Below are 25298 nucleotides of genomic sequence, written 5' to 3'. Positions count from 1 at the left end.
GTTAGCACAAATGTGGGTCAACAGAAGCTTATATACCATGAGTGGGAGTATGAATTGATACAGCTTTGAAAAATAATGTGACACCATCTTGTAAAGTTGAATATTAATATACTTTAGCACTTGGCAGTTTTGCTCCTAGGCATGTTTGTATATCCTGAAGAAATTTTGTACATGTGTACTGGGAGATGTGTATAAGAATGTCTATAGCAACATGGTTGGGGGTGGGATGGGAGTAACTCAAAAGTCTATCAAATAAAATGGATGAGTTACAATTGTCACGCATTAGCTTGTTCTCATTATAAGGAATTACAGCAGCATTTAACAGCGTGGACAAGTCTTAGAAACAAAATAGACAAAGCAACCACAGAAGACCATATTTTTAAATTTTATTTAATAAATGCTTATAAATCACTTGGTATGTACTAGACACTTTTCTTTTTTTTTGAGACGGAGTCTTGCTCTGTCACCCAAGCGGGAGGGCAGTGGTACGATCTCGGCTCACTACAAGCTCCGCCTCCTGGGTTCTCGCCATTCTCCTGCCTCAGCCTCCCATACTAGACACTTTTCTAACATTACAAATACTATTATTTAATCCACACATACAATAAAATATGATTTTTAAAGTTCAAAAATAGGCAAAAGTAGGGATACAGACAAATGTCTGGGGGAAAAAATAAGGGAATGATCTTAAAGTTCAAGGTAATGGTTACTTCTGGACAGGAAGCAAGGAGATGAAGTAGAGAAGGAACATACAGATAGATGCAACAGTATTGATGATGTCGTAGTTCTTTTTTAAAGTAGTTTACCCCAACATACTAAAATATTAACATGTAACCAATAAAAAAGTTAATAGATATTTTACATTAATTTTTCATGTTAACTCTTCAAAATCTTGTCTGTTTTATATTCAAATACACCTCAATTCAGAATAGACCCATGAAACAGTAGTCACATGTGGCAAGTGGTTATCATATTGGACAGCACAGTATAGCGAGTGACTACGGGCAAGTTGTCATCTGAGTTTAATAAGATGGAAGAATGGCAAGAACTGGCACATTAGTACCCCGCTCAAATCCCACTTCTTCCTTGAAGCTTTCTCTGATCCCATCAGCAAGGAATGACATTTTTTTGCACAGAATTCTTATGAAACTCCTGTTTAAACTTTTCTGTGCTACTTTTTTATATCTTTTATTGCTGTTATTGATGTACATATGCCAACATCCCCATGCCATTTCCTTGAGGAATCTTTTAGCTCTCCTTAGGGATGTTGTAGTCATAAGTTGACTGGTCTTTCACAAATGTTTATTATATTGTTTGATAACAACAAGTGTCACATGTGTTGATAATTTTTTCTTAGGGCAGGAGTCTCACCATGTTGCCCAGACTGGTCTCAAACTCCTAAGCAGTCTGCCCGCCTCAGCCTCCCAAAGTGCTGAGATTACAGGCATGAGCCACCGTTCCCGGCAATAATTTTTGTGAAATCACGATTCTCACACAAATATGAAATGAATATGTGTCAGAACTTTCATTTAAATTATTAAATTTATAAGGGAATCAAAAATGTGTCAAGGGAGAATTCAAAGTAACACACATATATGCAATCAGGAACGCTGAAGTAAATTTACAAATAGTTGCAAAATTGGTCAACACTGATTAGATCCCACTGGACATAATTCTTTGGCATGTTTATGGACAATAATTTGTATTACAAGTTTTCAGCAGCTGTGCAGAGTTGTAAAATAGCTCAGAAGGACCAAATGGGTGCACTGGAGACAGGATACCCAGTAATCTTTTTTCCCATCTCAAAGTTTTTCACAATTCTCCTGACACGTGTATCAAATATTACATTAAAAATAGAATGAAGAATAAAAGAAGTGTACTATTCTATGTTTCTCTTCCAAGGTGTTTGTTGAAGGGAGGACAAGGATGTTATCTTGAGGCGTGGGATCAGATTTGAAGGAAGAGTTGCTTAGATTTTGTTTTATAAGTAGGGGAGATTTAAACATGTATATTGGGCCAGGTGCAGTAGCTCATGCCTGTAATCCTAGCACTTTGGGAGGCTGATGCGGGTGGATCACTTGAGACCAGGAGTTCGAGACCAGCCTGGCCAACATGGTGAAACCCCATCTCTACTAAAAATGCAAGAACTACCCAGGCGTGGTTGTGCGTGCCTGTCATCTCAGCTATTCGGGTGGCTGAGGCACAAGAATCACTTGAACCCAGGAGGCGGAGGTGGCAGTGAGCCGAGATCGCACCACTGCATTCCAGCCTGAGACAGAGCAAGACTCTTTCTTGAAAAAAAAAAATGGTTTAAAAAAAAAATATGTATACTGGCTCTGGGGAAGGAGCCAGTAGGGGTGAATGATAGTAGAGGCAACAGTGGTTGTCTGGAAGGAGGCAGCAACGATTGCATTCAAAATTACAGTTGAGATTTCAGAAGAAGAGAGAGATGATTCTTCCTCCAAGATTGGGGAAAGTGGGAAGAACCTCAGCTTCATTTGGAACCTCAGATTCATTTGGAGTCATAGGGAAATAAAGTTGAGGTTATCTAAAGAAAAAAAAAAGTATGATAGGTGGCTTAATACTGTAAAGATTTACTGAGTGGAAAATGAATGATACTAGGATGAGTAAAAAGATTACCATGCCAACCTTTTATGTTAAGCACCTATTGTCAAAACATTGCACAAGATTTTCTTTCTCTTGGAGTGCAAGATAGAGCAACTGCCTTAAATGAGTTTGCAGTCTTGAATAGATAAGATATAAATGTAAAAAAACATAAGTAATGAGATTTTGAAGTCATAAAAGTCATTAAGTGAATAGTAAGCACACATAATGTATGATATTTTAATAGAATATAAGTAATTTTTTAAAAAATTGGGCTATAAGTGAAACGTCTGAGATCCAGCTCTGTCACTAACAGGTTGCATGGCATTAGACAGGTCCCTTTACTATCTATGTATTTCAGGTTCTTCATCTATAAAAGGAGAGGATTAGACTAGACAGTGTCTGAATTCCTTTCTTGGAATCTGTGAGAAAACTAGAGAATATTGACACCAAATTAGATAAGCAAAATATAAGATTTGGATAGGCAGAGATAAGTCCAGAAAACATAAGGTATAAGAAAAAGCTGAGTAAAAACAGGGTTTATTTAGAAGGCAGTGGGTATGTCATTTTGGCTGCATTTACCCTGAGAGTACATGAACATGAAGTAATGGGGTAAAAGTAGGAAGGTATGTTTTTCTTTTCTCTCCAGCTATAGTTGTCTAATACATTTCACATGTGCATTGTGAACTCTCCAGAAATAATCTTAAATAAGTGACCTTTCATGTTAAGGACTAGTACAACCAAATTTTAGAGGATGTGTTATTTTTGTTGGTACAAAAAGCATGGAGGGTAAGAAATAGTTAACTTCAATTTGTAGTCACATGAACCATTTCAGAAATTTATTTGTTGATCTTTAAAATGTAAAACATTTCTACCAGATTGAGATAATTTTCAAAGTAGTTAAGACTCAAATTTTAGCTATCAACTCAAGGCAAGAGAGTAAAAACAAATATTAAATAATTTCCCTGTGTCAATCAGTGGCTGGGCTGCTGGCTAAATTAATATCTTCAAGTTGTAACACACCTTGGAAAATGGATACTTGCATAGGTTTTAAGTCTGAGGTTCTGAGTTTAAAATAACTCTCCATTATGAAACTAGTCAGAGGCAGAGCCAATTGAAGAACTCAGCTCCTTTCCATTAATTCCCATATGTGCTGGAGTTTCTAACTCTAGCCTCAAACTGTACTTGAAAATGAAATCACAAGAAGACATTTACAAAATAGCATATTATTACAAAAAATTGGTATATGTCTGACCCCAACTGTATGGAAAGCTAGGCCCCGGTAACCATATGTTACCCAGGCTTCAGTGTATTAATAGCAATATATTTTAAATGTTGCGTACAGTGGAATATATCTATAAACAACCCCTTCCTCCCTTTTCTTTGTCATAGTCTCCCAACCTACAACTAAGAAAACATTCATTTATCTAACTTTATTTCAGGTATCTATTTGTCAGATTTAACATACATCGATTCAGCCTACCCATCAACTGGCAGCATTCTAGAAAATGAGCAAAGATCAAATTTAATGAATAATATCCTTCGAATAATTTCTGATTTACAGCAGTCTTGTGAATATGGTAAGTTTCTGGGGGATAATGCCAAGCCGTTAAGATTGCTGTAATCCAGTGATTTATTTACACACACTGATGATCACTTTTCACACAGCAGGGGACATCAATTTCTTATTTCCATTCTAATGTAAAGGAAAATAATGCTTGTTTTATTTTGCCATTTACTATGTAGCATCCTGTTTAAGATCTTGCTTTTAAGGAATTTAAGTATCTAATATTTAAAATTTTTATTTTTATATTTTGCTTTTCTGCTATTTTGCAGCAACTTTCTCACAGCACAAAGGCACTAAGTATTTAATATTACTACCTCACAGCTATTTGGCCCTTTATAGCACAGCTATTTGGCCCTTTATAGTTTGCAAAGTCATTTTCTAGTCATTTTCTATTATCTCATTTGATCTCCCTGATCTATTATGTAAGTCGTTCTTACAGTTTTCAATTAGGGAAGTATAGCTGAGACCCTTGAGCCTCGTGACAATTGACCAACTTTCTTGAGTCAGACTATCAAGTAAATAACCAATTTTTGTCCAACATGTATTTTATGGAATGACAAATATAGAAACAGCTACATAAGCCCAAATGATGAGAAAAGGCATTTTTTTTAATGTTTAAATACTTCCAGTTTGATAGGGAATAAAGTTAGGCTGTTAATACATAATTTTTATGGGTTAAAAAACTGAGTTTTACATTATATGATTACTTCAAGTGAATTTATCTTAAAGTTAACTTTTGCTTCATGCATCTATACTTTTTAGAAAACCTCAAAAACTTCCTAAAACTATCAGTGTGGAGATAGAATCTTACTGAAAGTTAAATCAAATAATTCCTTATTTTGTCCTTTTCTCAGTATTTTAAACATAGCATCAAGTTGTGATGTTAAATTAATCTTGCTTGAAACTTATAAGGGGAGGAGATAAACCACATTTATAAATAGGAACCAGGTTTCTTTAAAAGAAAAGTAACTGCCTTCATGTCTTCTGTTTAGTTTAGAATAGTTCTTGATCTTTTTCTGTGAAATTTCTCAAATATATGGGACTTTATAATTGGAGCTATTAAAAAAATACAACAATCTATACAAACAATATACAACTGTAATTTTCTAAATTACCTTCAGATTCACATTAAAGTTTATCTCAGTAATGACCTTCTAGAGTTAATTTAAATTTTGCTGCCATGTGGCCTTAATTTACGTTTAAGTTATTTTCAGCTTAATTTTTAAAGTTCTGGTTAAGATGTACTTTATCAGATAATTGTTTATCACCTTTTGCCTAGATATTCCCATGTTGCCTCATGTCCAAAAATATCTCAACTCCGTTCAGTATATAGAAGAACTACAAAAGTTTGTGGAAGACGATAATTACAAGTAGGTTGGATCTTCAAAAGTGGTTTGTATAACTTTGTCCTGTCCTCCATCTTTCTATCCCTATGTATTTAAACATCTAAATCCTACATGGTATCATACAAAGGACTAATCCAGTGGTAGGTTTACAGCAGTAAAGGTACTAACATGTATTACTTCTTAATCACTTGCTATGATTGAGCCAATATACAAATACCTCATCTGTTCTTTTTAATATTTTATCTCTCTGTTCGTAGAGAGCTAACGTTTGATAGTTCTAATTTAAATTTCTTCCTTTCCCCCATATTCAATCATTGAATCCTTATAGAATTTGTCTTTTAATAGACAGAAAAATTAATGCAACTTTTTAAAATAGAAAAATTACTCTTCTTTAATGCTAATTATTGACACATCATTGTTTGTTTTTCATTGTTTTTGTGGATTGAGAGACTGTTGGTCCATCTTGTCTCAGGAGAAGAGACCTTTCTCCAATGTAGCACAATTATCCTTTTCCCTGTATTATAGCAAGTTCTTTATTAAAGATTTTTGAGGCCGGGCACAGTGGCTCACGCCTGTAACCCCAGCACTTTGGGAGGCCGAGGCAGGTGGATCACTTGAGGTCAGGAGTTCAAGACCACCCTGACCGATATAGTGAAACACTGTCTGTACTAAAAATACAGAATTAGCCGGGCATGGTGCATGCCTGTAATCCCAGCTGCTTGGGAGGCTGAGGCAGGAGAATCACTTGAACACAGGAGGCAGAGGTTGCAGTGAGCCGAGAGTACACCATTGCACTCCAGCCTGGGCAAAAAGAGCAAAACTCTGTCTAAAAAAAAAAAAAAAGATTGTTTGAAATCACTTTTAAAATAGCTGATATCCATTTTTATCTCCTTATAGCCACAGTATTTCCCAAAGATGGGAGAGGAAATTTTTAAATTATTAACCCTTTCATCTTTCTTTGATATAGTTTACATCAAAACTGCTGGGGTTTTTTTTTTTTTAAGGTGGGAGGATAAAGAGCTTATTTCTCTTGAAGCTTCACTCTTTTCTTTTAGCTTCATTTGTTACTTTTTTTAAAAAGTTTACTTAGCTTTATTATCCCATTTGTTCACAAGCTTTCAAATTGAATTTTGCACTTTCACAAATATTTTTTCCAATAAAAGATCATGTTTCAAAAATTTATCGAAGTGAAAGACTAGATTATTTTTCAGTGTTAATGCATTACATAGAAATATTTTTTATCTTCCTTTGGTAATGATTATTAACTTCCTTTTTCCAGATTTTGACAGTTTTTTAAAAATTTTGTAGAACAGAATTAGTCCCAGTAAATGGCTATAGAAATTCTGGAAAACATCTAGGAATAATTTTTCTAAATGCATCTAAAATTTTACTAATGTTTGAAAACGCCTTTATTGCCATCTTCTCTCTCACACCATAATATCAACACTGTATTTCTGTACCAATTTTCATTCTACAAAAAGTTTCTACATGGTTACTTACTTGAAAATGTATGAAGTCAATGAAGAAGCTTTTTAAAGCTGGAGTTGTTTCACAAATCTGTTGCCCTAGGTTGTTTTTCAAGTTTGATGGTCTGTGTCTTATACTTACCACTGTTTTTCCCTTCTCTCTAATTACTGACATAGAACTCCTACCTAATAAATACTTAAGTTTTGTCCAGTGAGGTGTAGAACAGATATCTTAAAATTCAAAATGTGAGTAAGTAGCTATTAGATATTTATCTGGCTCAAGAAACTTACTGAACTTAAAAGAATTTAAAGTTTATTAGATTGAAATGTAATCTAAGAAAATTTTGCACAATTTATAGAGGATGGCAAATTTTTTGTGACTACTGTAAAATTATAATACAATATTTATTAAAGCTAGTTTTTACTTTGCTAAAAGGGTAGACTTAGCCAGTGAAGCCATGAAGTAGTTCTGACATTCTGTAAACTGACATATCATATAATGCCTTCATTTTTGTAGGAAAGCTAATGCTATTATACTGGTTTTTGGTTTCATGAGGAGCTAGAACCAGAGCAGCCCTTCCATTACATTGACAGATATTTACTAAGGTTTTGTTATAGGCCAGTTACTGTGCTAGTTGCTGGGATTATAAAAATAAGATACTGTTCTTGCCCTCAAGAAGCTCAGTCTAATGTCAGATACATCCACAAAACAGATGATTATAAAACATTTCAAACAGAACTATAATAAAGATATGCCAAGGATGCTGTGGAAACATAGATAGGGGGGACCTAACCCAGCTTTACCTAGGAAAACTAAAAGGAAATATGAACAGCTTCAGGAGACAGCGTCATCTGAGGCTGAATCTTAACAGGTGAGTGGGAGTTAGTCTCACGTGAAGGGTAAGGAAAAGTATGCTGGGGATGGAATGATCAAAGGAATGGGATAAGAAACAGTGTCTTTGCATGGCGAACGATGAGTCATTTGGTGTTATTGGGACATCATACGGGACTAGAGAAGACATTGTTTTTCTTTTTCTTGGAGACGGAATCTCACTCTGTTTCCCAGTTTGGAGGGCAATGGCGCGATCTCAGCTCACTGCAACCTCCGCCTCCTGGGGTTCAAGCAATTCTACTGCCTCAGCCTCCCGAGTAGCTGGGATTACAGGTGCCCGCCATCATGCCCGGCTAATTTTTGTATTTTTAGTAGAGATGGGGTTTCACCATATTGGCCAGGCTGATCTTGAACTCCTGACCTCAGATGATTCACCCGCTTCGGCCTCCCAAAGTGCTAGGATTACAGGCGTGAGCCACCGCACTCACTGACAGATTGTTTTTCTAAAAATGCAGTGTGTTGCATGAGCCTAATAATTTAGTGTGTTTGAAAAATAGAGCATTTTAAGATGTCATTAAAATTATTAGAAAAAATTAGAAGAAAACATTTTGTTAGAAAAAAATGCCTTTTATGATGAAAAATTTGTAAATAGAAATGGCATGTCACTTACAAAAGGCCTGTTTTGGGCAACTTCATCTACATAGGCAGCCAGTATAGATATTACAAATTACATGTCTTTTGGTCAGGATGAAAATTCTTCTGGGTGATTTTATTTTAATACTGAACATACCTGTTCTTAATGAATCAGCATCTCTATTATTATGTGGTGCTTTGACGATGTTGTAAGCAGCTGGCACTCAGACTAGCCTTCACTGCTTTTTAAAGATGCCTCTGCTTTTTATATTGCTGTCAGTTTCTAGGTGCTACCAATAGCAATGTGATTCACCCAATAAGCTCCCTTTCTGTTCCTTTCTATTTTGGTGCCATTGGGAAATGGTAGTTATTTCATTTACTACTTTTCTTTCATCCACTAGACTGTAAGCTTCAGAAGGACAGGAATACTGTGTCTGCCGTAATCTCTGTTACATTCCAGTTCTGAGCACAGTGCCCAACACAAGTGTTCAGTAAATATTTGTCACATGAATGAATGCAGTATAGTTTGTAGCCTAAATAATTAAACATCTTCATAAAAAGAAAAAGTCTGGTTAATCATTTATCTATTCAATATATGCATTTTATATTATCAAATAACTGGAATATAATTAATAACTTAACCTACAGTAGATTTATCATTATAAATGCCTCTTGTATTGTTTAATTATTTTTAAAATTTTAGTCAGTAGAATACTAAACAGTTTTTATTAAATTTCAGACAGACTCAGCAATATTAAGCTTCGTGTATTACACCAAAGCATTTTCTACAACTACTTTAGTGTCCTGTTTTCTGAAATAGCTTCCACTGATAGAAATCATAATCTCTTTCACTGTGAAACTCAGAACTGGATATATTATCCTAAATGGAACTTAAGTACCATATAATAAACTCTGACTTAGGACAGGGACTTACTAGGAATTTTGCAAACAACATTTTTATTTGTATAGATCTTTCTGCTGAAGAGTTCTGTCAGCTGGTTTGTTAGATGGTTAGTTTTAAATAAGGTGTTTTTAGAAATAATTTGCATAATATATTTAATAATACATATGAAAGTTTCTGAATTTAAATGTAAAGTATCAGTGTAAGCTCTAAGTTGAATCATCATTTAGTCATTCATCAAATATCTTTAAATGTGTTCCATGGTTTGGCAACTTTGGGGTAATTGGGGAGATTTTTGTGTTTTTAAATACAACTTTTTAATGTATTTTCCCTTCCTAATATTTCCTAGAATAACCATAAGATCAGCTTTGTATGAAAGAGATAAGAGACTTAACATCTTAATTAAAAATTGCCCTTGGCCAGGCTTGGTGGCTCATGCCTGTAATCCCAGCACTTTGGGAGGCCAAGATGGAAGGATCGCTTGAGCCCAGGAGTTTGAGGCTTAAGTGAGATTCCCTGTCTCTTAAAAAGAAGAAGATTGCTCTTGAAGAAAAGTATATAGGTCAGATTATTTCATAAAAATGTTTTTAGTTTTTTTGTGAGAAAATACACAACTTTAATCTTATTTTGTTAAGTGTTAATTAATCATTGTATGTATTTTGTCTTTTTAAAATTCAGGCTTTCATTAAAGATAGAACCAGGTACAAGCACCCCACGTTCTGCTGCTTCCAGAGAAGATTTAGTAGGTCAGTACATAGTTTTCTCTTGTTACCAAATCTAAATCAGATAACCTAATAAGGAAGAATATACTCCAAAGTAAATAAAAACTTAGTACATCTTATACTGCATGTAAAATTTATTTTGATATTAAAATCTGTCCTTTCTGTGTTTTTTGTTTTTTAATTTAAAAGTTGCTGGCCGGGCAGGGTGGCTCACGCCTGTAATCCTAGCACTTTGGGAGGCCGAGGCGGGCGGATCACAGGGTCAGGAGATCAAGACCATCATGGCTAACACGGTGAAACCCCGTCTCTGCTAAAAAAATAACAAAAAAATTAGCCGGGTGTGGTGGCGGGCACCTATAGTCCCAGCTACTCAGGAGGCTGAGGCAGCAGAATGGCGTGAACCCAGGAGGCGGAGCTTGCAATGAGCCGAGATCGTGCCACTGCACTCCAGCCTGGGTGACACAGCAAGACTCCATCTCAAAAAAAAAATGTTGTTATAGTTTGTCAGTAGTGTACAAACAAGTATGCTACCTAATCAAGGAAAATAGATAGATGCAACAGATGGAAAATAATAGATAAGTAGTTATGAATATTCATTTTTGATTAAGAATGCACTGTCCTAGGCAATGAAGGTTGATTACACTAGAAATTTCTGTGGTCTAATGGGAAAGTCTACTAATTTGAATAATTATAGAAGTCAATTTTAGTGACGTAATTTTTTCAAATGTTCACTTTAATACTATACCAAGTATTAAAAATGTAAAAATCATAGTTCCTTACTTTACCTGTTACATTGTAATGGGGATATTATGCATATACCACAAATAATTTTTTAAAAAACATAAAATCGTCATTAAGAAATCCCTGATAAGTACCTTTTTTAAAATTCCCAATATAGGCCTTCGCACTAAGTTTCATGTATATTCTAAAAATATTTGATGGCTAATCTGATAAGATGTGAAGAAGTGGAGAAACAAACCATGACAATGTCTATGGGGAAGAATATTCCAAGCAGAAAAAACATTGCAGTTTAAATTTCTTAAATTTGCTTTTCTTTTTATTCTTAAAGTGCTGTTTTGCACTATCATAATATTCTTTTATTTATTCCCATAAGCCTGAACAGTATCAGTGTAGATTTAATTTCTGATTTGAGTGTTTGACCTACCCTACACATTCTTTATCTAAGAGGAAGTTGAAACTAGGAGTAAAGAATGTATAAAATTAAAAGAGCACTGAACCTAGGACTCAGAAGACCTGTGTGTTTAGTCCAGATTTTGTCTGTGATGTGAAAGCTAGTCTCTTCTAATTCTACTTCTTCCTATGTAAATGGAGAAAATATTTACACTGCCTCTACTTAGTATAAGTAAGATAAAAATTAATGGATTTTGTATGGTTTGGGATTTTGTGTTTTAGGACTTAGAATATATTTCTCATCTTCAAGCCAATTAAATAGAACTAACATCAGTACTATCTCAAAATTTGAACCACATTTAATATTTTCTATCAAGGGATTGAAAAATAAAGTAATCATTTGAAAATCTCTTTAAATTTAACGCTTAGGTCCTGAAGTAGGAGCGTCTCCACAGAGTGGACGAAAAAGTGTGGCAGCTGAAGGAGCCTTGCTCCCACAGACACCGCCATCCCCTCGGAATCTGATTCCACATGGACATAGGAAGTGCCATAGTTTGGGTTATAAGTCAGCATTTTTAATTTTATCTTTCAAATTTTTAAGTCTTTTATAATTGGATTTATTGTCGATTTATTAGTTCAGTAGAAAATGGTATCCTTGAATAGTTTTCTTTTTTCTTAATAGCTGTTTTCTGATTCAGTAAAATGCCTTGTTTGCCTAAAAGCTTTTATTTCTTACTTTACCTGAATTTGGAAATGGGATTTTGTCAACAATGCATTTATATTTGGGGACGATAAATGAACATTACAGAGGGCCATCATAAATAAAATCAGGATAGCAATATACCTTTTTAAAAAAGTTATAACCTTTATATCAAGACAGTCATTATTTGTCTTAACCAAAATAAGTCAAAAATAACAGCTATAAAAATTATTTTCTTTATTCCTAAATATAAAGAAAACTGACTTTTTGTTTAACTTCATTAGTTTTGCAGTATTGTTTTTTCAAAATGGGGGCACGTGTTCACTTTTGCCATGATTTCTCTGGAAATGTAATAACTGTTCTCCAAAAGTGAATGTGGAAACAATTTTTTAAATGGACACGAGGCTTAAAATGAAATTATTTTAAAGTATGCTCTAATTATATAGATAGATATGGCCAGGTTTCCTAAAACATTTTCCCTAAACTGTTCATTTGAGGCTTTTATGGTAAGATCTGAGTATGACAGTTAGGTAAATCTTTTATGTCCTAAATCTTTATATAAAGAGCAGTTTTTAAATTAGTAACAATAATAAAAGATATGAACTTTTTTTTCTGTTTCCAGTTTCATTCATAAAATGAACACAGCAGAATTTAAGAGTGCAACGTTTCCAAATGCAGGACCAAGACATCTGTTAGATGATAGCGTCATGGAGCCCCATGCGCCATCTCGAGGCCAAGCTGAAAGTTCTACTCTTTCTAGTGGAATATCAATAGGTGAGAAATACTTCTCTGAGAGGGTTGCGATTTAACTTTAAATAAAAATGTTAATAAAACTTGGCTGGAAAAAACCCCACCACACATAGAGAAAATTTGGTTAAAAAATCAAAGTAGCAGTTAAATATGGGATGAAGTTAATAATTTGTGATGGTTTTAAAAGTGCTTGCTGTTTTTAACTCCAGAAGGGGAAGCATTTGAAGAAGGTGGAAAAAGAACATGTGGGCTGGTTGAATTAGTTAACTGCATGTGATTTGGATATGGGGAGGAGGAAGAGTGTGGAGTCAAGAATGACTTCAGGTTATTTGGGTTAAACAAGTATAATAGTTAGATGATAATGCTATTACCAAGGTAGAGAAGACAGAGTAATAATCTGTGGGCAGTGAAGCGTTTGTGAATTTGGGGAATCAGGTCTGTTTTGGACATGTTTAGTCCCTGTGGAGATGTCAGGTAGGTTGTTGAATATATGAATCTGGAGCTCGGGGATAAGGTCAGATCTGAAGATATACGAGAGGTAGCATATTTATAAGCCATGATTGGTTGAGGGTACCTAAAGAGAGAGTGTACATAAATAAAAAAACATTCTCACATTTAGAAGTCTGATTATTTTTTAAAAGAAGGATGAGTCATCAAAGGAAACTAAAAAGGAGAGATCAGTGAATTAGGGGGAAAAAAACAAAAGCCCAGTAGATGAAGTATCTCAAGGAGGAGGAAAGTACTGAATGTGTGAATATCAAATGCAGAACAAGAGAGCTAAGATGAGAATGGGGAATTGACTGGGGGATTTGGCAAGATAAAAGTCATTGGTGACCTTGATAAGAGTTGCTTCATGGAAGTGTCAGGGCATGGCCTGGATTGGAGTAGATTTGAAAATGAGAGGTGAGGAAACAGAGATAGCTACTGTGAAGGAGAGCAGAAAATAGAGACCATATTAGAAAGGGATGTGAGATTAAGAGAGGGATTTGTTTGTTTTTACTTCCTAAACTTTTAATTTTTGTATCTTCTAGATGAGCATTATTTCTTGTTACAATTAGAAATTATTCATATAGGCTGGGCAGTGTGGCTCACACCTGTAATCCCAGCACTTTGGGAGGCCCAGATGGGCAGATCTCTTGAGGTCAGGAGTTCAAAATGAGCCTGGCCAACATGGCAAAACCCCATCTCTACTAAAAATACAAAAATTAGCAGGGCGTGGTGGTGCATGCCTGTAATCCCAGCTACTTAGGAGGCTGAGGCATAGGAATCATTTGAACCCAGGAAGCAGAGGTTGCAGTGAGCCATGTTCGCAGCACTGCACTACCCTGCCTGGATCACAGAGCGAGATTCTGTCTCAAAAAAAGAAAGAAATTATTCATATAATAGCTACTTTTATTTTTAAAAAGAAATAAAGGAGGAATATGTCTTCATGTATGATTAACTACCAGATTGTTCAAGGACTAAGCCTATTGTTACTAATATCTTAATCAATATTGGTAAACAGCCAGTAGAAGGAGATGCAAAAGGAGATTGATTTTCTGGAACATACTGACTTTCTTAGCCCTTGAGAGTTAAAATTAAATTATTTCAGAGCTCTCCATTACCATTCAGTAGTTGTTTATTCTGATAGTCCCCTTTTTATATAAAAATGCAAGTGATTAAATGATAAAATGTTTTAAAAAGAAGGCAAGTTTGTCACCTGAAATACCTCTTATCAATGTTCTAAGTTGCCTATATGCAAATACTAATCTCAGTATGAAGAATAATTTTGCAAAGGAAAGAACTTTTTTTCAGTCAAAAATTTTCTACACGTATGGAATTTGGCATGCCACTTAAAGCAAAAAGTTTTTAAAATTACAGCTCTCAAGTATATAATATTTTACTCTTTCTCATAAGTGTTATAATGAGAATTATTCTGTAGTTTATAGCTTTTACTTTTCATGGATGTCCTTTTGGCTACCACAAGATTATTGTTTAGTTATTTTATTGAGTTACAGTTAGTGTCTCAGTGTGGAGACTTTTCTCTTTTAGAGCAGATTTTTGCATTTGTGTTTATTTTTTAATTATTCTAAGGCTAAGTAAGTAAACAGTAAAAGATCATTGCATCCTAGTTTGTAAACTAAGAACATTACACATAGGCATTTACCTTCGAGGATTTTTGTTTTAAAGCTTTAACAATATGAAAAAAAGAATAAGTCTATTACCATAAGATGATAGGTGTTAATATACACACACGAGTTTTTCCCTTAGCTTTAACTTTTACATGCAATATTAATCTACAGTGAAGGCTTTGAAAATACTGTGGGAAAATTAACCAGTGCTTAGAAGAACGGCCTTAAACATTTTCTAATGTGGTATCTATCCTAGATAATCTTGAGTAGTCTCACCTAGCTAACTAAGAGAAGCATATTCACTCTGAGCTTCATGCTTACATTTTCTACAAATAAGTTAGCCTAATTATGCTTAAATTTTCAGTCTTTACCACATAGTGCCACAAATCAAAAGATAATGTAGATAATGTACAAGACCCCACCACCACCACGGGTTACCTCTGGTTCTTCTGAACCATACAATACAGAAAATTATTTCAGTGATTGTTATCTCAGTTGTATCCAAGGATGGTACATAACTAGTGCCATTGCAAACCCGTAGAAGGGTATTAATCCATCGTCTCTAAGAGAGACGAGTCTAATGGATACTTTACAGCATCCATTACAGATATCTGATGGATACCTTACAGCATTAGAATTTGAGTCTCTCAGAACCCTGCTCGTAAAAAAGAGTTTGAGTCTCTCTTCTTAGAACCCTGTCTGATAGACAATTTAACTTGACCTATTAGTCATCCTAATTTTTTTGAGAGCCAGAATTATCTTTAAAGTAACATTTAAGTCAACTAAGCTGTTTTGGACTCTCTAAATTCATTCCCCATAGTTTTTTTGTTGGTTTTTTTTTTCCCCCTAGCTAGTTGTAAACGTTCTGTTTGAAGACCATTTTATTTTAACTGATCTTTTGGCCAAAGAGAAAATTGTTGCATTTTTATAGCACCGGTTTTTGGTTTTTTAAATTTAGAGATTCCATCTTCTTTGTCTCTAGAGACAAATAATTGGATTTCATTAGGTTTTTTATGCTTAGGGTAGTAATGGACTTTAATACAAAGAGAAAGAAGTATGCCATGAATCGCCAAGGATTTTATAATTATATTGGTCCTAAATTATGACAAACCTAATAAGAAATTTTGTGTTATTTTATGTTCTCTAATGGTAGGAAAAATTGTTTATTGACATAATGAATTTCAGCTACAAATAGGCAAGCAAAAATGTTTTATGCTATTTTGTTATTTTAGGTTGTCGTGTCAACTGTCTTCCAATATATTGCAAAATAAACCTAACAGCAGTAATATTAGAATAAAGAATTAATATGTGGATATGTTCATCTACAATGCGATTGTCATTTTATGAGCATAGTTAATTAATTTATTTTTAAATTGTGAAATGCAAACTAGAGAGGTAATTCTGATGTTTAAAAAATAGAATAACTTTTCATTTTAGGTAGCAGCGATGGTTCTGAACTAAGTGAAGAGACCTCATGGCCTGCTTTTGAAAGGTAAGATAAATTGTCCATTTGAACTACTTTGAGTTTATTTTGTCCGGGTTAAATAATATAATACAAATTTTAAGAGATAATATTTACTACATATCCCTAAGCGATTAAGTTTTCTACTGGTAAAAGAAATTAGAAGTTGATATTTAAAGTTTGGATATGTAAGTAATGAGAATGAATGATAGTCTTATCTCAATTCACATGTATTGAATTTTAATACATTTACATTTATAACTTAAAAATAATAACCGATCATTGATAAGTAACCTACTTACATATTCAAAAAATTATTTCCTTAAGTTCTGGTTCATTTAAGTAATTTTAAGGCATTTAGTGGAATGGTCAACTTTATTCTCTGCTGCTTTGTCAAGGACAAAATGATTTAATAAATTTTAAATTATACAAGTAAAGCAAGTTAAGGTTAGAATTTAAATGGTCATAAACTCAAAATTTTCAGAGTACACTTTTATACTGAAATACTCTAAGTTGTGCTCCCTTCTCCTTCCTTTGTTGCTTTAAGCTGTTAAAGCTGTCATCTGCCTATAGCAAATATCATACTATATTGAGGTCTAAGTACATATAAGATCTGAATAATGTGACCAAACAATGCAAATAATTATTTATTAAATGTCCATTAGGATTCTTATGTTTTCACTGACCATTTCAGTTCTGCCATTTCAGACTCATAAGGTATTTGGCTCTTGACCAAAATAATTACTCCCTTTTTTGTATATGAACTAAGTAACTAAATTTCTAAAAATGCCTATATTCATTACTCAAGCGGGTCATTTAGATTGAATGTTAAATGTCATATTAATACTGAAGTTGAAAATGTTTAATTGCCTAACTCCTTATCAGTCACAATTTATAAAACAATTTTAAATTAAATTTTTTTTGAAATCGTAAATTTCATGCTGTTTAATTGGAAAAATAGATCCTTATTTTTTATGTGACTTCATAAAGATTTCTCACTATTATGTGATTAAGATTTTGTTTATAAGTTCTACATTGCAAAGTACTTTTGATCCTTTCTACTCTAATTATCAGTGTTCCCAACTTTTGTTCTCTTTGTTTTGTGGGATAATAAGAAGTAAAAACAAATTATTTTTATTTATTTTTGTATTATTTTTCTTCCAACCTTTACTTCTGATCTGTTCATTTGGGTTTGCCTGAAATGTGAAAAACAGAAGAATTGCCTTTGACGTGTTGTCTGAATTTGTTCAAATTGTCTTTCCCTCTAGAAAGAACGTAAAACCATGAGAAGTTGATTATAGAGTGTACTGTAATCTTTATATTTAAAAAATATTGATTAACCAAATTGTTTTTTAGATTGCTTGACTTATGAGTAACCAGAATGGTGGTGTGTTAAATAATCTGTTCTCATCCCAGCAGGTTACTTATGAAGACAGTATTTAATGATGTTACCTTCACGTCTCAAAACAATTTTTTTGCTTTATAACAGGTGTTTTGCTTTGCAGACATGTGTGGCTAAAAAAAGCTACTTTTCTTATGCCAAGTTTAAAATAGTGGGCTCTTAGAACATTTTGAGAGCAGTGAAATGAATGCTGCCCAGCAAGATTCAGACATGAAATAATAGAAAGTGAATAAAGAACTAGGATATAAAGTACTACTCATGGATAGTGAACTTGAAAAATGTACTCTGAATGTTGACATACCACTTTCTGTTCTTATTTTCTAGACAGACATCAAATACATTGTTGTCTTTTTTTCTAGACAGACATCAAATACATTGTTGTCTTTTTTTCTAGACAGACATCAAATACATTGTTTAAGTTGCTGAAATAATGCTTTTCCTTTAAAACATCATTTATCAACAGTGCTACTTTCGGGTTTTCCTAGGCAAAGAAGTATCAGTATTTTTATGTGTCTGTTTTTATTTTTTTTTTGTTTTTAACTATTATGTGCCATTTTGGATAAGTATTAACTCATCATTTTTATCATTTATTGGCTTTGTCAGTTAATGTAGAAATAATATAACGCCTCTATTACTCAGTTCATTTCTTTTATTTACTATAAAGGATAAAGAGGAAAATAAAGTTTTCCTCATGAGTTTACAAGCCACATTGCTTTTAGGTGTCTTCATAGGGACATATAATAAAAACGAATTACTTATATAAATCCGGGCATCATATTTAAACTAGAATCCAAGAAGTGGTATAGAAACGTAAGAATTTTTGAAGTATTTTTGAGGTTTTTTTTATTATTTGGCTACAAATACCTCTTTAATTCTTTTAGCAGATTTGTGAAAGTGAATGTATATGTAAATATATGGTGTGTACTAAATACCTCTTAAGTATTTCTAGAGTCAATAGTAGAAGAAAAAGTTTTTTGAAATCTATGCTGCATGCTTTAAAAAAGAAAGAGGAACAATCACATACTATCCTTTTGTAAGATTTAGAAGGCTATATTACAAGAAGAAACTATTACACTGTTCTAGGTATTGATAATGACTGTGTGAATAAAAGTATATGTAATATATACAATTTATAATGGAATCCAACAGGAACAGATTATACCATTCTCTCGGCCCGGTGACAAGAGTGGCACGAAATGGCTATCGAAGTCACATGAAGGCCAGCAGGTACAATTCCCCTGCATTCAGGGGTCACAGAACTCCCTTATGGTGTTGGTGATTGGCTTACATGGGTGTGGTCTGACATTATTTCTTTTCTTTCTCAACTAATTGATTTAAAAACTAAACAAATTACCTAGAAAAACTTTCTTTCCAAGATCTAATATGAAGATAAATTTCAACTATTCTTTCTGATCCACAGAGCTAATTGCTAAAACTTGCGTCTTAATGTTATATATTTTAAAATGCTTCCAAGTTGGTAGCCTTTAAACTGCACCGGTCTTTCTAATGCTGATAGTTTTTGAATGAACAATATAAAAATCTACTTCTTTATTCATAAGTTGTAATCAAAGCATTTACTTTGCTAATAAATTTATATTTGATTTGTCTTTTTAAAAAGTTTTTCATATAAACTACAGGTCCTGAAGGTAGACGAGTCTATTTCATAAAATAATCATTTGTATATTTAAATTCATATTCATTCAGTTGTTTGTCTAGTTAAACCAGGTCTCTTTTGGACTGTTATTAGCTGTGGAGGCAGATAAGGGTGGTGTATTGATTGGGAATGTGGGGTTTAGTGGTGATAGGTAATCAATTCATAATACAACAAAATACCAAACTTCAGAAGCAAACTTTACGTCAGTTTGATGGTGTCTAATCTCCCTGCATATACCTCCCTGAATATAAATAGGGTCTAGCATGAAATTTCTACTGGTTTATAGGTTCTTAAGTCACTCTGAAGACACCTAAATAATCACAAAGGAATAAACTGGCAAACTTTAGTTTTCATTGCTCTTATAGGAATTCTGCAGCTCATGTCAAGTCACCAGTGACATTTTTATCAGCATGTATGTTTTATTGGCTCATGTAGAAATCATTAATTATTGTATTAAACATAGGACCTTAAATCAATTAGGGAAAGATATTAAAGTGTTGGTTATTTTGTGATTTTTTTTTTTTTAAAGATACATGAAAAGGAAATCTTGAGTTTTGGGTTTTTTCCTTTCGTGGAGCGCTATTAGGCCATAATCACTTATCCATTGACACCATTTAAATGTTATTAAAATGTATTGCAGAAAGCTAGTTTTTAAAATATATTATTATTGACTTTATTACTTCTTTCTGCTATTTTAGAATTAAATTAAGCATGTTTTCTTTTTTTCTTTTTGAGCTTGTATTTTTATTTTCAGTTTTATATATACTTAAATACTTTTAACAAATAGAATCCTCATTTTTCCTACCAGGACTTAAAGTTTCTATGGGGAAAATAAGGTTGCAACAGTGATGCAGTGTGGCATGTTAAGAAGAAGAAAACAAATCTTAAATTTTTTAATTTAATATTTACTAAAGTGAATTACTGCATTCTTTCTAAGTGATACTGTTCAAATATGTAATAGAGTGTGTTTTTAACCATCTGCTGACTTTAATAACTTTCTAATCAACTTTTTGTACAGCTTATAAATTTCAAGATTAATAAACCTTTAGAATTGTCAGTGTCTTCTCAGCTCTGAATAAAGTAACAAAGTTTTAAAATTAAGAATAATTACATTTTATTTAAGTACCTACTTGATGACTATTATAGACAAAAGCTCTTATGTGTTCTTTTCTTCGTTATTATAGTTCTGCAGAATCAGAAGATTTGGCAGTACATTTATATCCAGGAGCTGTTACCATTCAAGGTGTTCTCAGGAGAAAAACTTTGTTAAAAGAAGGCAAAAAGCCTACAGTAAGATTTCATCATATTATATTTTAATACACCTCTAAAAATATGCAAATTTATAAGACTCTGTAAAAGTACTAAAACAATTAAAATAAAACCTGATTATAGTAGACTTGAAATAATATTAAATAAGGTCCTCCCCTCTTATCCTTGGGTCATCCATTCCAAGATCCCCCGGGGATGACTGAAACCTCAGATAGTACCAAACCAAATTACCATCATTTGGAACATGTTTCTGTTCATGTCTTCCATCCACAAATATAATACCTTTTCTATCTTAACTAAGCACTTAACCCTACACAGTAACCGTAACTTTTGCAGTTTGCGATGCTATAGCAAAACTAGCATGAATTTCTTTTTCCTTCTTCACAATTTCACAGATAGAAAATTTGTTCTTACCATGGATCTTAGCAACCTTAGCGTCTAATTTTTCTTTCCTTAACCCAAGAACTTTTCTTTTCACTTAAGGAAGCAGTGGGGAGTGGGGCACAAGGGTAGCACATATAGTGTGGAGACGCTGGACAAAGAAAGGGATGATTATGTCCACAGAAGCACAGAGCAGAACTGTGTGAGATTTTATCATGTTACTCAGAACAACACATGATTTTAAAACCTGTGAATTGTTTATTTCTCAAATTTTCCAATAAATATTTTTAGACTGTGGTTGCCTGTGGGTAACTGAAACCACAGATAAGAGGGAAAATATTGTACACATTTGTTTCACCATGTTTTCTTAACATAAAATGTTATTATATGTGCCATATAGATTTCTGTTAAATCATGTGTTAAGGGTGCTTAAATCCTGTACTTTTTTTTACCCCCATTATAGTTCGTATACAAAATTATTTCTTAGAGAACCCTGAAAGTGTATCATGAAGAAGTATTTTAGTATTAAGTTTAGGTAAAATAGAAAATAAAGAGTAACAACCCTAAAAAATGGAATTTGATTGCGTTTTATCATTTTATTTAAATTCCTGTAATACAGTTTTGTTTTCTACATAACATAGAACCCAAATATTAAATGCTTTCCAAACCCATAACTATATTGGGGGTAAAAAAAAGGAAGATTGGTGGAACAAAGCTCTTAATATGTATCAAAGAAGTTTCTTCTTCCTCAACACCAGCATAGTAGTTTGACTACTAAGGAACAATTTTTTTCCCTTTCTCAAATTTGAAATATAAAACCTTTGATATATATTCACACTTAAAGCTTTTGAAGATATGGGGGCTTCATATAAGTAATCTTATTTTGTTGTTTATATCACAGTAAGCCAAAGGCACATACAAATCAAGAATCTCTTAGGCAGGCTAGTGAACTCAGAATTGCATGTCAGTTGAAGCATTACCATACCTTTTGTGTGCTGGATGCTAGAAATAGAGCAGTGAACAAGGTGAGGCAAAGTGTCTTCCTCCTGGATTACATTTCAGTGAGGAGAAATAGAGAATAAGGCTTTAAAATAATGTCATAGGATACAGAATGATGGGGCAAGGAGGGATGCCACCATGGCAAAACATATGAGCTGAGATCTGAATGAGGAAGGTGAGTTAGCTGTGTGAATATCTAGAGTTCAGGAGACAAGAAGGCTTGTGTAGTTTACACATTGAAATTGGGGAAGGTGGAGGAGATCAGGTAAGAGGCAAAAGCTGGAGTTGTTTGATGATAAATTAAACATGATGTATGAGAGAAAGAGTGAAAACAAAGATAACTTCTAGGTTTGGGGACTGAGATGGGTGTATGTTGGGGACATTTATTGAAATGGGGGGCAGGTCAGTCTTGGCCAAGTTCAGTTTGATATGCTTATTAAACATTCAAGTGGAGGTGTCATTGTGGCTGTTGAAAAAGTATGGATCATGAGGTCAGCAGAGAGGTGGCAGGGAGAGAGATTTGGGAGTCATTAGCATACAGATAGATAGTATTTGAAATATGGAACTGGGTGATAGATTATCTCAGAAGAAAGTATAGCTAGAGAAGAAAACAAGGTTGGAGATGGGGCTCCGTAGCATTAAAGGTCTCCCACAAAGAAGAGTATAAAGGAAAACTAAGGAACTGTTATCCCAGAAGCCTAGCAGTTACAGTACTTCAAAAAGCAAAGAGTGGCCAGCTGGGTCAGATGCTGTTAAGAGGCTGGCTATGATAAGGACAGAGGCTTTGCTAAAATTACAATCATCAGTGACCTTGATGGCCCAAAAGCCAAATGAAATGAGTTAAGTAGAAAATGGGCAAAACAGAAGAAGTAGAGGCAAGATTTAGAGACACCCTTGCAAGAAGTTATGCTGTGAAAAGGAGAAGAGAAATTGGTTGGTGTCTGGGGAGTGAGGAGATGGGTCAAAGGAGGGATTTTAAAGGTGGGAGTACTATTAAGGTTCATTTGTATAATGGTGGTAGAGGGAGAGAGATTGAGAAGCAATGGAGTTAATTGCAAAAGCAAACTTCTTTAAAAAGTGAGAGAGAGTTGGAATCTAGGGCATAAAAAGAGAGTTGAGTTTGCCTTTAGATAGAATCAGGGTTAACTATTCTTTTGTAGCTAGAGGAAAGACTGAGTATGTGGGTCTACAAACAGGTAGTTAGATGGAAGTGACAGGAGTATTTGAGATTAAGATTTCAGAAGTGATACAGCTCAACTCTGAGGTTAGGACTTTGGTTGAAGTGAAGTGGACTTGATCATTGGCACTTAGAATGTAAAGAAACTAAGAAGCCAGGAGCACTGTAATAGTATATTCCTGTGTTTGTCCTATCCAGGTAGCATCTTGGACAAAATATTGGGCAGCTTTGTGTGGGACACAGCTTTTTTACTATGCTGCCAAATCTCTAAAGGCTACCGAAAGAAAACATGTAAGTATTTGTTCTCTACATTTTTAGCGTGATTTCCCAGACTGTTCATGGTTATAAAGAAAGCAGTCCTAATGGGATACAAGGTTTTTTGGGTTTGCCTTGTTTTTTCCTATCTTCTAGTCCAAAAGTTTTTGCATTTATTTCTTTTTTAAATACCATTTTTCCATTGCAAATGTCAAAACTGCAGATTACGCTTATCTATTTTGACATCAAAGCTTTCTCAAATCTGGAGTTTCCTGTTCAATATTGTTCAAAACTATTGCCTTGGAGTTTCCTTTCCTAATCAGCAAAATGTGGAAATATGGGACCAACATCTAAAGTTCTTTCCACCTCAATCTCTGGTTCAGTGATTCTTCCCAACAATGAAGAGGAATGATCAATTACAACAGTTACTGCAGTCACTTTCTTGTGCTTCATATTACTTAAAAGAAGCCTCTTTTCACCCTGTAGAATTTTCCTATAAATCTTTTTTGCATCCTGTTTTGTTTTTACATACCAGTGATAGAATCTTTGAAAGGAAGAATGATTTTCTATGTTGCATTAATAAAATCTGAGAGGAATTTTATTTCTAAGTCACATGTTTTGGGGGAGAAAAATTACGTGGTTTATCCTACTGAGGAAAGGTAAGCCAGTGAGGAAAAATTTAAGTCCTTTTTCTACTTAAAACTTAACCAAATGATACTGTATAATTCAGAGTAATTCAGAGAAACTCTTCTTTATTCTCACAGTTTTAGCCCTTTAATCAAACCACAGGTATAGAAAAGAACATTTTTGGTTTAAATGAATGTGGGAAGTACTATAAGATAGATTGCCTTTCTTTATCAGCCATACCCACCACCTGCCACCCTCCTGATCATCATGACTCATTGTCTTGCTCTTCTTCATAGTGTTAGCATATATGTTTCCCTAATTAATCCATGGTTTCATTTTTTAACTGTACCTCTGTGGGATCATATATATTCTTAAGCACTAGCTTTTTTGCTCACTATTATTATATAATTGTTAAGATAGCTCTTGCATTGAGATAAAGGACTTGAGTGAAGGATCATGGAGATTTCTTCTGTGAATATTTATTTTTTGTATTCTGGTCAAATTGACAATAATGCCTATATACCCTACAACATTTACACAGATTAGTTTTGCTAGAACAATTTGTAGAGTTAGTACTGCTGTTGTCAAAGTGAGAAAAAGGTTGGATTCATTCAGTTCAATTAAATCCTTAGCTTCATATAGAAAGTAACTTTTCACATAGCCACATTGAGATACTTGCTGGATAGATTTCACTTAGCTGACTATTGTAGAAAAGTCATTATTCAGAATAAAATGGGTTTTTTGTTTTTTGTTTTTTCTTAGTTTCAATTAGAAAAAGTCCAAATTAGAGACGTTATAACTGAATTTGTCATCTAATGGATATGTTAAATATTGTTTTGTGCTTTGCATTGTTGCTTGTGCATAAAGTTACTAGTATGTTATACTTTGGGTTTTTAATTATATGAGGTTTCTGATAGGTAATGTATGCAAAATGTTTGGAAATTAAAGCATAGCGAGTTGTGAGAAAATCTTACTGAGTACCAAGGAAATTGACCGCATTTCTCATCTTTTCTAATTAAATTAAAATATAATTAAAGAATAAATTTGAAGAACAGGATAGAGGATATAGAGACAGGTCTATATCTATATTTAGTATTAATTTTGAGATAGAAAAGATATGGCACAGAACTAAATGGAAGAAAAAAATTTTAATCGTTTTCAAATAAAGTTAGAATACGAATAAATTGGAGGAAAATATCTGCTATATGTAAGCAACCGATAAAGGATTAAAATCACTATTTAAACATAGCACCACCTGTATTGTTGTGTTTTTGTTTTTGTTTTGTTTTTGGTTTTTTTTTTTTTTTTT

At 33.6% G+C, this 25298-nt stretch overlaps 1 protein-coding gene across 8 annotated transcripts in view; it reads left to right on the top strand.

The window, feature by feature from the left end:
* Positions 1–25298, top strand: part of RALGPS2 (Ral GEF with PH domain and SH3 binding motif 2) — a 185788-nt gene that overhangs the window by 139996 nt on the left and 20494 nt on the right. For 4 of the 8 annotated variants that reach the window (XM_031013656.3, XM_055366711.2, XM_055366705.2 and 1 more), the window contains 9 exons: positions 4047–4184; positions 5451–5541; positions 10028–10095; positions 11632–11767; positions 12525–12676; positions 16201–16255; positions 18777–18854; positions 20466–20571; positions 23306–23398. In XM_031013656.3, coding sequence (XP_030869516.1) covers positions 4047–4184; positions 5451–5541; positions 10028–10095; positions 11632–11767; positions 12525–12676; positions 16201–16255; positions 18777–18854; positions 20466–20571; positions 23306–23398 — 917 coding nt within the window. The remainder of the gene's footprint in view (positions 1–4046; positions 4185–5450; positions 5542–10027; positions 10096–11631; positions 11768–12524; positions 12677–16200; positions 16256–18776; positions 18855–20465; positions 20572–23305; positions 23399–25298) is intronic. The other 4 variants (XM_031013660.3, XM_063710592.1, XM_055366719.2 and 1 more) reach the window with 1 other exon arrangement.

This window comes from Gorilla gorilla, chromosome 1, assembly GCF_029281585.2.
Source record: "Gorilla gorilla gorilla isolate KB3781 chromosome 1, NHGRI_mGorGor1-v2.1_pri, whole genome shotgun sequence".
Classification (NCBI taxonomy): Eukaryota; Metazoa; Chordata; class Mammalia; order Primates; family Hominidae; genus Gorilla; species Gorilla gorilla.
This window is presented reverse-complemented; position numbering and strand designations above follow the sequence as displayed.